We start from the raw sequence: 15977 nt of genomic DNA, 5'->3' as shown, positions 1-15977 counted from the left end.
GTTCATTCAGTGTTAGTTCCTTCCCCTTCTAGTTGGCATGTGTGTATGCATATGTGTGAGGGCAGGGGGCGGGGGGCATTACACACGCCTGTATATTTACATATCTACATACCTATATACACATTACTAGTAACAAACTGGATTATCTGCTTCCACAGGCCAGAAGGAGATCGCGGTGGAGAAAAAGCACAACTGGAATGCACCATTTTTACATTCTCAGATCAATGTGGCTGCCCAGAGACGAGATGCCGTAACTCACCGCATACTCTCAGCAAGGCTTCACAAGATTAAAGAACTGAAAAATGAATTAGCCGATCTACACCGCAAGCTGGAGGCCACCGTCGCAGAAAACCAATTTCTGAAACAACTCCAGCTTAAGCACTTGAAAGCTATAGGAAAATATGAGAATTCACAAAATAATCTACCTCAAATTGTGGTTAAACATCAGAACGAAGTAAAAACTTTAAGGCAGCTACTCAGGAAATCCCAGGGAAAGGAAAGAGCCGTGTCTGGGAAACTTAGAGAAACAGACAGCGAGCTGTTGAAGACTAAAGATGCCTTGCAGGCACTGCAGAAACTTTCTGAAGACAAACATCTTGCAGAGAGGGATGAGCTTACTCAAAGACTGTCTGTTCTTACAACAAAAATGGAGGGGAATGACAGACAAATACAGGTCTGTATTTCAGAGGTCTAGAAACGTTAAGTTTCCAAAGTTCATAGAGAGAGGGTGCGCGTTCATCATATATGCCTGTGGAATGAAGCACTACCAGCTGCTGTGCTGAGCAAGAGCACACGGATGGTGGTGTCTGATGGGGAGGGTGTGGGGAAGGGGAAGGGGAAGGGGAGGGGTTTCAGTATCTACAGAACAGCTCACAGGACATGGCTCAGAATATTAACTGTAGGCCCTGAGGAGGGACTAAAGTTCCTTTACTTTGTTTAATGGCTAAACTGTTATTACTTTGTCTTTCTTGACTATTTTCCTTTCTTTCTTCATTTTCTCATTTCTCTGATTAAATTTACTCTTTGGAACTCAGGAAAGGCCTAAGAGGATAAAGCTTTTCTACAGACCAGAGGCAGGTGGAGGACACTGCAGGGGGTGGGGTGAGGGGTTCTGTCCTGGGAAGGCCCCGTGCAGTTCTGCTCAGCTACAGCTGGGCTCATTTATCTGGAAATGACCGTTCTCTCAGGCAGTCCAGCTGCTGAGGTCAAGGGAGTTTGTTCACATGCTGAAGGGGGTTGTGCTGTGCTGTGTTGTGGGAAACCTCTCCTAGAAAGCAAGCCTCTACTCCAAACTGCCTTCTTAAAAGGCTACTTCCCTAAACCCTGAGTGCATCTCCTCGCCAGCCCCCTCCTTGTTCTGTCCCTCATCAGTCTGTCGAGACATTTCTAATGTCCTAGAAATAGAAAATTTCCCCAGGTAATATTCCTGGGGACAGATAGGGAAAGGGAATTTAAATAATTTTAGAAATGAATAGATAGATAATCCTCAAGGGTGCATGGTGGTCAAAAGCCTGGGGATTACATTACAAGGGATGATTTGGGAGAACACTCTGATCATATTGAGAATTCTGCCTATTTTACATTAGGTAGTTTTGGTCTCTATGGACATAAACACAAATGGAAGTGATTTACTGTTTAATTCCCTAAAGGTGAGAGACAAGTATTTTCAATGATCTTGAAATAATAATAAGATATCAAGTTCATTTCAGCCACTGTTTTTTCTGTTATTTCTTTTTTGGTGAAACCCTCCTCTATTTTCAAAGAGAATTTTTTCACATAAAATGGATATGGAAGCTACAGGAAATAATGAGCCACCTCATTTTTCATTCATGTAAATAGTGTACCAGACTTCTAAAGTTTGGCCTTTCGGGTAGGATTGGATCCATCTTAGCATCTGTCTGTCATGTGAAAGTAAATGTATTTGTATCTCATCTACATATGTTTTACACAAACATGTTTAAGTAGCTCATGTTTTTATACTACAACCAAAACCAAAAAGAATTTGAGAACTAATTAGCTATTTTCTTATCGGAGGCACTTGGTTGTATGGGAAATATCATTTGGTTGTAGGGCATTTGGTGGGAGAAAAAGTTTGTGGGCCAAAACATGTCGGTATTTTTTTTAATGTTAATATGTTAGGAAATGGGATTTTTAGCGATTATTTCGCCCTATTAGCTTACCATATTTTCCACTTTACTGAGAAAGTATTAATGTTGTAACGAGGGAAACCACACTTTATGGAAAAGAAGGAAAGAAAAGGCCTTTTGGCCAAGTTCCTGTCAAAGACCCGCTCAAACAGTTCTCCAGTAAAACAGTTCTCATTCCACAGAGAAGGCAAATATGCAACAGTGAGTCCTTCGTATTTATAGATGGTTACTGTGCTAAGTCAGTCGTTTCATTGGCTTATAATTCATCCACGTGGCGTGGCTCTGTGAGACCCCATCGTAACTTCCCGTCTCAGTTATCTGAGAATCACAGTCCGAGCGTGATGGTCTGCACTGACGCTGGTCAACCCTTTGGCAAGAGAGATTTGAAAGGTTTTCACGGAGTGCACCATGCTAAGTTAGTCGTATCCTTCATTTCAACAGAACTGCTTAGGTTGAGTTGTAAAGTATAACGTTGATTTTACTTATTGATTCTTCAGGATCTGTTCCAAAAAATTTTTTTACCAAATTCCAGAGTGTAAAAAAACATTAGGCTGGAAACATGATATTTATTCCCTAGAGTTGGGATCTGGAATTTTTTGGCTTTTTGTGTGTGTGGTAATATTTAGTTCTAATATGTGTCCTCTAGACAAACCATCCACTAAAATTGTATTAAAATTTTGCACTTTTCATAAATGTAATTAGTTCCATTACAGTCGAAGTATTTTATAATACTACACTGGTTCCAGAGAGTTGAAATATATACTATTTTCAGAGCTTGGAGAAACAACTGAGGCTGAACAATAAAGCCTTTACTCGGCAGTTGGCCTTTGAGAACCAGAAGACCTTAGCAGCTCAAGCAGCTACAAAGACTCTGCAACTGGAAATAAAACACCTTCAACAAAAACTTAAGGTACTTCTTTCAAAGCAAAATGTAACCAAATTTGTGAAATGCTGCTTTCCAAACTATCAGAGCTATTTATGCCTAATGTATCTTTGAATTACTTAACTTCAAGTACAGCTTTCTCAAATTAACATTTTTCCCTACAACCATATGAACAGAGGATCTGAAATTATGAGAATCAGTTAACAGCCTGGTGAATATGTAATTAGAAAAATTAAAACTCTTGTCTATTCATTCATAAGACTTATTATCATTTTTATCTCATCACATGAAGTAATATTGTACTTTGTGAACATTTTAGCGGAACCCAAAATAAGTTTTTCTATTTAAAAAATTCCCTTATAACATTAAAATATTTAGAGTAATTTTTGTAGCCCATAAATTCATTTTTTCATTTTTTCTATTGAAGTATAGTTGATTTACAATATTGTGTTAGTTTCGGGTGTACAGCAAAGTGATGCAGTTATATTTTTTTCAGGTTATTTTCTGTTATCGTTTATTACAAGATATTGAATATTGTTCTCCGTGTTGTACAATAAATCCTTGTTGCTTATCTACTTTATAGATACATAAATTCATTTTAAGGCCTCACTTGCAAATATGCTTACAAAACTGTCTTTTAAAATGTGCCCTCACTTGGAGAGTATTATGCTAAGTGAAAAGTCAGACAGAGAAAGACAAATACTGTATGACATCACTTATTTGTGGAATCTAAAAAATACAACAAACTAGTGAATATAACAAAAAAGAAGCAGACTCACAGATAGAACAAACTAGTGGTTACCAGTGGGGAGAGGGAAGGGGGAGGGGCAATATAGGGGTAGAGGAGTAAGAGGTCCAAATTATTAGGTATAAAATAAGCTACAAGCATGTATTGTACAACACAGGGAATATAGCCAATATTTTATAATAACTATAAATGGAGTTTAACCCTTAAAAATTGTGAATCACTATACCATACACCTGTAACATAATATTGTACAGCAACTATACTTCAATTTTTTAAAAATCTGCCCTAAAAGTGAGAATTAGAAATATTTTCTTTGGGGAGTTCCCTGGCGGTCCAGTGGTTAAGACTCAGTACTTTCACTGCCGAGGCCCAGGTTCCATCCCTGGTTGGGGAACTAAGATCCCACAAGCTGTGCAGTGCAGCCAAAAGAAAAAAAAAAAAAATTAAAAAAAATGTACTTTTCAGACTTTTGTTCTTTCTGCCTTCAAGATTTCTAAAATGTGCAACAAGTTGGAAAAGCTAGATACAATACTTAAGAAATATAGGTCGTTCAAGCCTCAGTTAGTAAATCTTAAGCATGATTCTTTAAGACAAGAATCTTTAGCTTTTATGTCAAATAGGAAATACAGGTTTCCCAGGAGCCTTGAGAGCACTCAGAGACAGGGAAGAAAGTTGGATGTAAACTCTCCCTTTGTAAAGCAGGGAAAAGAGTTCTGTTTCATTCTCCTCTGGAGCCTCAGGAAACTTCAGAGAGAAGAATGTGCCAGAAAATGGGCGTGGCTATAGGAACTACCTTAGAAGTCTAACAGAAGAGGCTTCAAGATCCACTGGTCAAAGCAAACATACACACATATGGAGACACAATCAGGGAATTTTAAAATAAAGTTTGTGCTTTCATATGCAGCCATGTGCACATATATACTATACAGTCATTAAAAAACAATTCTGACAGGAGAAAAGCTTAATAATTAATGAAATGCTTAATGAAAAGAAAGACACAAAATTCTATATTCAGTAACATCCAAATTTATTTTAAAAAGAAAAGTAAATATACGCAATGGATTTCTGTGCATCTGTAAAATGGCATGAGGGTTCTTTATGTTGTAATATGGAGTAATCGCCAGGATATATTGATAAGTGAAAAAAGGAAGGCAGAGGGAAGTGTGTAGTATGCCATCATGTAAGGAAAGGAGACAATACAAATATATCTACAAATTTGCTTCTATTTTGAAAAAAGTATAGTAGGATAATAGTGGAAATGGGGAAAAAATAGAGTAGAAGGGACAGCTATAGAACCTAGATTTCCTTGAATATCTTTTTGGTAGATTTGACTTAGGAAATATTTTGTGTAATTATGAAGCAGAATGAAATGTAAAAAAAAAAATCAAAAAACGTTCCCTAAAAATCCAGAGTAAAATGAAAAAAAAAAAGAGCCCACTGTGTATTCCAGTGTAGGCATAATGTCACAGAGAGACACCATTCCAAGAGACTTAAAACACATCAATTTCACTGCATATGCCTAGTGAAATACACTCTTGATGACAGAGTTGGTACGGTTATTTTGAGACTGTTGTATGTATCTTATGGGGTAAAGCACATAATGAACTATGTTGGTGTCATTGAGAACTGGGATTTGGGAGATGGAAGAAAGAAAATACAGAAGTAAGATAAGGTCAAATAAAAATCCTGTAGTCCTGATTGTGAATTGAAGTGAAGGTATGATTTTTGATACATTTTAATCTTTAAAAATAAATACATATTTCCTAATGTGACCCACTCACTAACAATGAATACCCCTAATGACATACTATCATCTTCAAAATCCATAACCCACTAAAAAGAACTAAGGCACCTTAAAAAAATTCTAGGTCTGGAGCATGAACTATACTACGTGAGCCTGGGACATATAGAGAAGCAAGGAAACTACAAAGAACCATTAGGGTAATGTCAAAGAGATTCAGGAGCCAAAGATGGTTCTTACTGGCCAAAGATGGGGCAATTTAGGATCAGTAAAGATAACTGTGTGGATTGAAACTTAGCAAATATACAGAAATCAGAAAGTTCATAAGGATATTTACAAAACAAAACACCTCAGTGATTACTCAGTCACCTTTAGAGGATGCTAGGGGACCAGCACACTATTTCAAAAACTGGTAAATAAAGGAAAAGAAACAATTACTTTTACCTTTCCTATACTCAGAGTAACCAAATAACTTGTGAGAAGGGAAGACCTTCCTTGTAAAGGCATTTCCATCAATAATGAAGAAGGAATGAAAGGATGAGAATATCACTATTTTGGAACTTCTAATGAAATAGTGGATCTGAGCAATGATCGCCACAAAGGGAAACCATCCGATGCTATGCACTTCCTGACAGACGTACACACCTCCACCTAAGGAGTACTATTGCCAGAAAAAACATACCTAGATATGATTAAACATTTAGCTCTAACAACCAATTTAAGAGAAATATGGTAGCAGGGGAACATGATAAGCAACGCCTCAGGGATGCGATCAGCAACATCAGACTGTGGCAAACTATAGCACAAACTACCCTGTTTCCACAACAAATAAATATCAATGTGAAACAAATAAAAGAGATGAGGGTGGGAACTTATAGAATAAAAGAGACTGTGAGGAAAAACTCAACAACCAAAAAACAAATAACCCAATCCAAAACTGGGGCTTCCCTGGTGGCTCAGTGGTTAAGAATCCGCCTGCCAATGCAGGGGACATGGGTTCGAGCCCTGGTCCGGGAAGATCCCACATGCCGCAGAGCAGCTAAGCCCGTGTGCCACAACTACTGAGCCTGCGCTCTAGAGCCCGCGAGCCACAACTACCGAAGCCCACGTGCCTAGAGCCCGCACTCCGCAACAAGAGAAGCCACCGCGGTGAGAAGCCCGCGCACCACAACAAAGAGTAGCCTCCGCTCTCTGCAACTAGAGAAAGCCTGTGCGCAGCAACGAAGACCCAATGCCGCCAAAAATTAATTAATTAATTAATTTTAAAAATATATATTGTCCACTCACAACGGTTTGTTACTCTGTTAAAAAGCTAGTGTTTTTGTTTTTTTTTTTTTAAAGCTAGTGCTTTTTGATGTCGGGAATGATATATAATGATATGGCCCATTTCTGTTTCTGCTGGAACCTATAGATTTTATCCAAAGAACACTGAGCTCACTTTAAATTGTTTTTTTTACAAGAAATCAAGGTTGATAAAAGCAAACAATTATAGAAATATTGGTATTGTGGTTCTCTTTAGGAGAAGGGTCGAGAGCTGGAAATTAGAAACATCTATACTAACCAGATACTTAGAAATTTACGTGACAAAGAAGATTATCCAAAAGGTAAAGTATGTTTTAATTATTTTTGCTCGAAATCTATTTTGAAGTATCTAGTCAGATTTTCTAACTTATATCACCAAGATAACAGACATTTTAAAAACTTGTTTTGTTAAGCATTGAGACACATTTTGTGATTCTAGAATAACAAAACTGTGACATGGTTGAAACAGCTAGAAGAGAATAGAGAGGCTTTCCCGTGTTCCCATCCTCCACTCAGTCTTTTATGTCCCTACTCCGGTGAATGAGATGGTAACTTTCAACTTGATGCAAAACGTCTGCCAAATACTGGACTTTCTAGGTAGATCTGTTAGCCACTGTGTGGATTCTTAAGGTTAACTTTATTTAGGTACAGTTTACCCCAATACGATGCACCCGTTTTAAGCGTGCAATTCCATGGGTTTTGACAAGTGCTTATACCCATGTAACCACCGCCTCCCTCAAGATTTAGAACACCCACCCATCTCCTCAGGAGGTGCCCCCTCATGCCCCTGGCAGTCAGGGGTCCCCCAGCCCCAGCCCAAGACAACCTCGGATTTCCTCGGTCACAATAGCTCAGTTTGCCTGTTGTAGAATTTCATGAGTGGGATTGTACAGCAGGTCCTCTTTGCTGTCTGGCTTCTCTTGGCCAGCATGTTTTTGAGACGCATCTGTGCTGTGCTACTATCACTAGTTTGTACCTTTTTATTGCTGAGTAGTATCTTTTCCTTTAAGACAGGATGTACTTATTCCCTCCCCCGCAAGGTCTCCCAGCGTAAGATTCTGCTCAGAAGAGGCACAATAGGAACACTTGCCTCTCATTTTGCTACAAGTAACTATGTGTTTACTTTTCAAGGCAACAACCTCAGATTTCCTTGCCTGCCTTTGTTTGCTTTTGGTTTATAATCCAGAACAACAGCCAGCAGAGAAGATGATAAAATCAAACGTGGGGTCATTTAAATGGGATAACGCTTCAAGGAAAGTGACTACTAGGTTTAGCGTTCGTGCACTTTAGCGTGGGCAATCCAACCATCGACAACCAAGAGCTCTGACACAGGAGACACGATGGCGCACCCTCTCTGCACAGCTACGGTTCTGAATCCCTTCTGCCAGCAGGGACAGCCGTGTCCTCCAATGGCAATGCCGACCCATCCTAACGCCTGCTTCTTTGGTACTTTACCACTGTGATCGCCATAACCTCTGGGGCCCAAAATAAGACAAAACAGGCGAGATGCTAGGGCAAAAAGTGAAACTGGCAAATGTTATACATTTACTGAAAATCTTTAGAAAACATCTACTATACTTTGTTTTATAATTACATTACAAACTTCAGTTGTTATTTTACACTTAAAGTCAGTATTGCTTCCAAATGTAAAATATGTTTCTTACATATAATACACCTGTTCTGTAGTTTCTTCAACAAAGTCAGTACAAGCAGAAAGGAAAAGTGTTTCACTTACAAGTATGCGACACCAGGAAACCCAAATATCGGAAGATGTTCCATCTTTGACAACTAAGGTACAGCAAATTTGAATTCTTGCAGTGTCTAATTAAACATATCTTTACAAAAATAAGCTTTACTCACTTGTTCTATGCAAAAAGTATTTGTATTCATTAAATAAAACACAATTTAAAATTACCTCTACTGCCAAAAATATGTTTTTGCCACTTTTCTAAATTATAGGGTAAAAAGACAAGAGGAAACATTGGTCATGAAGAAAAATCGATTGAAATAATCCATGCAAGTTCTCACTGTATCAGTAAACTACCAAACCAAGAGGATTCCAAGAGAAAATATGAAGGTAATTTTAACAACTTTCAAAAGTCTCCTTTACTTTTTTTTTTTGGCTGTGTTGGGTCTTCATTGCTGCATGCGGGCTTTTCTCTAGCTGCGGCAAGCGGGTTACTCTTCGTTGCAGTGCGCTGTCTTCTCACAGCAGTGGCGTCTCTTGTTGCGGAGCACGGGGTCTAGGCGCAGGGGCTTCAGTAGTTGTGGCTTGTGGGCTTAGTTGCTCCACGGCATGTGGGATCTTCCTGGACCAGGGCTCGAACCCGTGTCCCCTGCGTTGGCAGGAAGATTCCCAACCACTGCGCCACCAGGGAAGCCCCTCTCCTTTACTCTTACTTTATTTTTTTTAACTTGTGAATTACTCAGTGTGTGTATAAAAGTATATATAAAACAGATATATTCAATTTAAAGAACTGTTATAAAACGAACTGCACTACCTGCTTAAGACGTGGAACATTACTGTCCCTTGGGACACCCTGCGGGCCCTTCATAACCATAACCCTCCCGCCGCCCACCACAAACAACCACAATCTTCCATTTTATGCCAGCTTTTCCGCACAACTCCCAATCCCGTGTGTATTCTTAGACAACATGTTCAGTTTTAAAAAAACTGAGTCTCAATCTCAAACCCAGCTGAGTAAAGGGCAGCACTGCCCCTAAAGAAGATTCCACAGCAGGCAGGCTGGCTGCAGCTTCCCTGAAGGCACCGGGGCCCAGCCAGGGCCAACGTCATGCCGGGTCCTGGGAGCTGGGGACCGATCGGAGACAGGCAGCGGCAGGGCTGCTCTGCACATGGGGTGTGGGGAGAGGCCCCGTGTGCTGGACCCCCGAGAGAGAGCAGAGGGCTCTGTGTGGTGAAATGAGGGTCCTCAGCCCACCCAGGCTGCAGGCACCATAGTGAGGGCGACAGCTTGGCCAGGCCCCGCGTGGTCAGGTCAGACCAAGGACCCTGGAGGCTGGGGGGTTAGCGGGGCAGGGGCTTGGTGGTGCGAGCCCTTTATGCTTAAGCCCTTGCCTTGGTGCCCTCTGCGGTCCTGGGGCCTCCCTTCACCCTTCCTGCTGGTTCCTGTCACCCCTTCGCCACCAGATCTCTTTCCTACCCTGTGTCCTTCCCTTTCCTGGTAAACGCCATCATGTCCTACGAGTACAACCTCTACTGGCTTCTTGAGAACACTTGCGTGGAAGGCAAATCTGTGTGCATTTCCTCTGGAGATGTCATGTTTCTACTTAGACTTGATTAATAATTGACTGGAAAGAAAATTCTAGGCTGGAGATCATCTTCCCTCAGAACGTTGATGACACTGCCCCATTGTTTCCATGTTAAGTTATTGCTAAAGGGACATCTGGGCGACACCCCACCGGGCTGGGCAAGCACAACCTCCCTGGAAAGAGCAGCCGCGGGAACAGCCCCCCAGGGGCCCAGGGCCGTGCCGGGAGGGGCCACCTCTTAGCAGTGAGGCCAGACTGGCTTTAGAACGAGGTTTAAATAACACCGAGGGTGGGCAGAACCCCTGGAAAGCCACTGGCTCCCATGCGGTTCCTTCTGTGGTCACTGGTCAGTTTACGTTTTCCACCTATTTTTTAGTCCACTTTCGTAATTTTTTTAAAATAAACTTATTTATTTTTGGCTGCATTGGGTCTTCATTGCTGCACGCGGGCTTTCTCTAGTTGCGGCGGGTGGGGGCTACTCATTGTTGTGGTGCGCGGGCTTCTCATTGCCGTGGCAGAGCACCGGCTCTCGGTGCACCGGCTTCAGTAGTTGTGGCTCATGGGCTCTAGGTGCGCGGGCTCAGTAGTTGTGGCGCACGGGCTTAGTTGCTCCGCGGCATGTGGGATCTTCCCGGACCAGGGCTCGAACCCATGTCCCCTGCATTGGCAGGTGGATTCTTAACCACTGCGCCACCAGGGAAGCCCCATTTTGGTAATTCTTACTGTCCTAGAAAGTTTCCTCATTCACTTGACAAATATTTTCTGCGCATATACTGTGTCAGGCACTGCTCCGGGCCCTGGGGACAAGATGCCCCGCCCTCGGGAGCCTGTGCCCTTGGAGAAGACCTGTGGGGCTGCGAGAGGGCGGTGGGTGCTGGAAAGAAGGTCCCCACCGAGAAGGGGACAGGGAAGGGGCTGAGGGTGAGCTGACGGCAGCTCAGGAGACTAGAAGGAAGTGATCCACGTGGAACCCCGAGAAGAGATGGTCCCACGGACGCTGGGCCCAGAGGAGGGGTCGCACAGGGGGCGAGGAAGTAGGAGGTGGTGTGTCGGAGGGGGCGGTGGGTAGGGCGCTTCGGCCACGATGAGGACCGTGGAGCCGGGAAGGAGCTGGTGCGGAGGAGGGACCAGACCCGCTACTGGGCGGCAGCGGGGAGGCCAGGCGGGGCTGGGGAGATCGTGGAAAATAAGTACTTTCCCCCATGTTCTCAAATGTTAACATTCTCATCAGGTATCATAGGGCATAATATTAACAGCTATTTAGAGTTAATTGTACGTTTGACTGGCTTCCAGGCTCAGCATTAATTCTTTTTTTTTAAATCTACTTTTTTTTAACTTTTTATTTTATATTGGAGTACACCATTCTTGAAACATACTTCTTTCTCCTGCTAGTATTATTTTCATTCTCCTAGAGTATAAGTGAATAATTTTATTCCAGAATGTAGTCACATGAGGAAATGTTCCAACTCTTTGCACACCCGATATTGTCCCCATCCTCCCTCACAAACGATGGCCTCACTGAGCGGTTCGCCGTTAGCGATGCTGTTTGCTCAGAACCCGCGAGGGTCTGGTCCTCTGAGGAGGGGAGAGCTGCACACAGGGCTTCCTCGGTGCCTGGGGAAGGATCTGCAGAGGAAGGGACATCTTTCCATACAACAGTATTCTGCGATCATCTCCTCCTGGCAGTGCATGCTCACCTCCTCATTCAGTAACTCATTTTCCACAATCCCACGCGCTTTAATTCTTTTAACCAGGAATCCTTGAACAGATGTTCAGGATGTTTCACTCTTACTAAACCAGGCTACAGGACTTCCCTGGTGGTGCAGTGGTTAAGAATCTGCCTGCCAATGCGGGGGACACGGGTTTGAGCCCTGGTCCAGGAAGATCCCACATGCTGTGGAGCAACTAAGCCGGTGTGCCACAACTACTGAGCCTGCGCTCTAGAGCCTGCGAGCCACAACTACTGAGCCTGTGTGCTGCAACTACTGAAGCCCGCATGCCTAGAACCCATGCTCCACAACAAGAAAAGCCACCGCAGTGAGAAGCCCGCGCACCCCAACAAAGAGTAGCCCACGCTCGCCACAACTAGAGAAAGCCCATGCGCAGCAACAAAGACCCAATGCAGTCAAAAATTAAATAAATAAATTTATTGGGGGAAAAAAAAACACAAACAGGCTGCAGTGAGCATCCTTAGACGCATCTTTGTGTATCTTTGTAGGGTTTGGTTCTACGAGTGAAGTTGTTGGGTCTAAGAGCATGTTCCCTTAAAGTTTTGATAGATACTACCAACCTGCCATCCAAACTGCACACCAGCTTACAAAGCCACCAATGGGGAACCAAAGTTCCAATGTCCCCATATTCTGGCCAACTCTGGAAATTATCTGCCAATTGGATGAGTAAAAAATATTCTCTTGTTTTAACGGGCACTACTTCTAGCTGGTGGTGTTGAACACCTATTAATAACATATTGGCAAAGTTTATGAATATCATTTTCTTTTGGTTTCATAATTCTCATTTATCTGGTATGTTCTAGGAAAGTATAACATTTCAAGCTTGTTAATACCACCTTTCCCTGTATTTGCTTTCCTTTTTGTCATTGTAACGTGCTTGTCAGTAGGTGTAAATAACTGTGTTCAACATGCCATCTTGAAATAGAAATCCATTCATTTTAAACGTCAGTAAATTAACTATTTTTCTACTACAGATTTATCAAAGGAAGAGGAACATATAGAAGAAGCACAGCCATCTCTAGAGAATATTGGACAACAGAGAGAGAGAACAGAAGATCAAGAAAAGAAAACCACTTTAGTAAAAGAAGAACAGGAACTACCACCAGAAAGAATTCAAGTAATCCATCCCGAAGGGGAAAGTGGTCAGGAAGACGATACAGTAAATGAAAAGTCTAAAAGAAGTCCAGAAATAAGTGGAATGGGTGAAATGCCAGATAAAAATCCTGCTCCAAATATCAAAATACCCTTCAGACAAAGAAAGCATTATTCATTCACAGAAGCGATCGAAAACTTGCATCATGGGCTTCCTGCCTCCAGCGGGCTGGCCAATGCAGGCAGCACGAGGTGCGCTCATAGCACAGGCAAGCACCACAGCCACAGGGGAGAAGTGAGGCTGGAGCACCCTACTGTCACCTATGAACCCTCTTTTGGTACATCTTCCAGAACAAAAGCAAATGACACAGCTTTCAGAGAGAAGAAAAGCAGTCTAATGGAAGAACTCTTTGGATCAGGCTGTGTCTTAAAACAGAACCAAACAAGCACTGCTGTCATGAAGGGGCCTGAGGAGACTTTGCAGAGTAAGAAGATGCACCATCTACCCGCTAGTCAGGCCTCTGCCAGCAATGCTTTCGGAGACTCTAAAGTAACTGTGGTAAGTTCTATTAAGTCATCTTCACCTACAGAAGGAAAGAGAAAAATAATTATTTAAATATATTCCAATATCCTAATCCACTCTGGTTTGATATTCTGGTCTTATGTGCCTTTAATCTCGTAGTTTTAATGTGTGTGTGTGTGTGTGTGTGTGTGTGTGTGTGTGTGTGTGTGTTTTCAGTACTTAAATTGACTTTGAATAATTAAGGCTTTGTTTTATTGCTAATCTAATTTTTAGAAGTTCATTGTATATTAGCCAATGACAACAAATACAAAATTACATCTTTTTTCTTCTACAACTGACACATGTCCATTATCTTTTGGAAGACTGATTTACTACATGGCTTCAATATACTATGGGATTCCATAGCTAGTTAAGTGTAAGTTAGTCAACCTAAGACATACACATGTCATGCATGTACGAACCTTATCAGGAATCAAATTACATTGTAGCTTAAAAACACGGAAGCAGCTCTGAAAGGAAACAATATAAGAAGCCTCTATTTAAAAAAAAAAAAAAAAAAAGCACAGCAATTACCAAACTTGGTTTTATGAAAATTACTTTTGAGCATTCTCTTATTCAGCTAAACTGGGCATCTAATATCCTGCCCTTGTGGTGACACTTTCCTCATATACACCCAAGATTCAGTATTTTTTATCTGTTGCATACCCTGTACCCTGACCCTTTTTCTGTTAATCTTGCTCTTTAAAAAGAGCACATTGGTATAATCAGGGTCCATGCAAGTTAGCTGCTCAGTCCTAATGAATATATTCATTATACTTAGATTATTTTATATTAGGACTATACAGAGGAGGCTGTACTCCCAATGTTAATCAATTAACTTACTTTCATTTATTTATAAGGACAACCTATTTGCAACGTAGACCATACTATTTCCAAACATGTTTATGGGTTGGTGTGTAATACTGGCAATGAAAAAAATTAATCAATAGTTGATCTAAGAAAGAAATGGAAAATTTTATTCAAGCCAACCTAAGGATTATAACCTGGCAGTCCTTCAGGAAGTTCTGAGAACTGTTCCACCCATTAGAAGTCAAAGTGCGGTTATATAAGTTTTTGAGGCAGAGGGCTATATATCAAGTGATGTATTATTGACAGTTTACACCACCCAGATCTACAGTATGAAGCGAGTAGTGTGCATCATCATGACCCCTTATAAGACTAAGAAGGAAGGTTATCTCCTAAACAGTTGTGACCCTTCCTAAGATTAAGAACGAGTGTTATCTCCCAAGGAGGTCTGGTTAATACAGATGCACAACGCATACTAAAGTGGAGAGAGAAGGCCCAAATGGGCAGAGAAAATTTTTATGTTTAAAGTCTTGCCATAAAATGTGAATTTTATTTCATTAATATCAACACACTTTTGAAAATTGAGAATAGTAAACTTTCAAAAGGGAATGAAAGTCATGGTGGGAAAAAAACTGTGTTTAAAACCAAAGATGAGATAAATACTACAATTGGCATAAGCTTTGATCTTTATGAAAATCACAGTGGAAAAAAAAAAAGAGAGAGAAGGAAAGAAGGGGAGAGAGGGAGGGAGGAGAGTTAGAATTCTCAGAGGCGTAACATGGGGAGATACACAAATACACATGAAATGACACAACTACCAAGCTCAAAATTCTAGAGAAATGTACTCAAAGGATTTAGAAATGGTGTACAGAGTAATATTATAATATTGCAATGCCTACTCCTGCTTTATAGCAGATGGAGGATTTTTCAAGGGATCTTTTCTTATGCCTACTCACAACAAAAGCATAAATGATAACATTAAATCAGCGCAGTCTAAAAGTGCTTCTGGGGAATTCCCTGGCAGTATAGTGGTTATGACTCCACACTTATCACTGACAGAAGGCCCGGGTTCAATCCCTGGTCAGGGAACTAAGATCCCACAAGCCGTGAGGGGCATGGCCAAAAAAAATTAAAACTTAAAATAAAAAATTAAAAGTGCTTTTGTACAGAATAACTATTGAAATATAATCTAAGCCTGTTACCTTCTGGTCCTCTTGTTTAAAAAGTTATATGCATAGGAAGTTGCGGGGTAATAAATTAAAATGTTCACTTTTTATATCTGAGGAATGAGATTGTGGCCAATTTTTAAATTTATTCTTGGAAATTTTTTTTTTTACTATGATTTTCTATAATGAACATGACCTTGTAATCAGGAGGAAAAAAGGTTTCAAAATAAAAACAAGAGATCCATTTCCTGTAGTCTGGTAGAGAAGGTACTCTGGCACTCCTGCTGTAAAAAAGCTAAAAATGCCGTATTAACTATACAAACATGTTTTTTAATCAGTTGTTCAGCTGGTAAACACTCAGGAAAGTGGTGGGCATCAGGGAGGCAGGTAAACAGAGCTCTGAAGTCAGCTCACCTAATGGGCTGTCAACTGAAAAAAAAAAAAAAAATGAACAAACTAAAAATTGAGAGTTGTGTTTTATTCGGCGGACAAAATTGAAGACCTAAGCCCAGGACAACAGCATCTC

General features: G+C 41.1%; 1 protein-coding gene across 1 annotated transcript in view; it reads left to right on the top strand.

Annotated features, from left to right (window-relative positions):
* The window catches only part of LCA5L (lebercilin LCA5 like), a gene marked incomplete at its 3' end in the record, with an annotated part of 39965 nt that extends 26433 nt beyond the window's left edge, over nt 1-13532 (top strand). Inside the window, exons 5-10 of the mRNA XM_079922284.1 lie at nt 159-673; nt 2920-3057; nt 7039-7123; nt 8508-8614; nt 8781-8898; nt 12799-13532. Coding sequence (XP_079778410.1) covers nt 159-673; nt 2920-3057; nt 7039-7123; nt 8508-8614; nt 8781-8898; nt 12799-13532 — 1697 coding nt within the window. The remainder of the gene's footprint in view (nt 1-158; nt 674-2919; nt 3058-7038; nt 7124-8507; nt 8615-8780; nt 8899-12798) is intronic.
* Between the last annotated feature and the right edge of the window lie 2445 nt (nt 13533-15977).

This window comes from Stenella coeruleoalba (genome assembly GCF_951394435.1).
Source record: "Stenella coeruleoalba genome assembly, chromosome: 5".
Classification (NCBI taxonomy): domain Eukaryota; kingdom Metazoa; phylum Chordata; class Mammalia; order Artiodactyla; family Delphinidae; genus Stenella; species Stenella coeruleoalba.
This window is presented reverse-complemented; position numbering and strand designations above follow the sequence as displayed.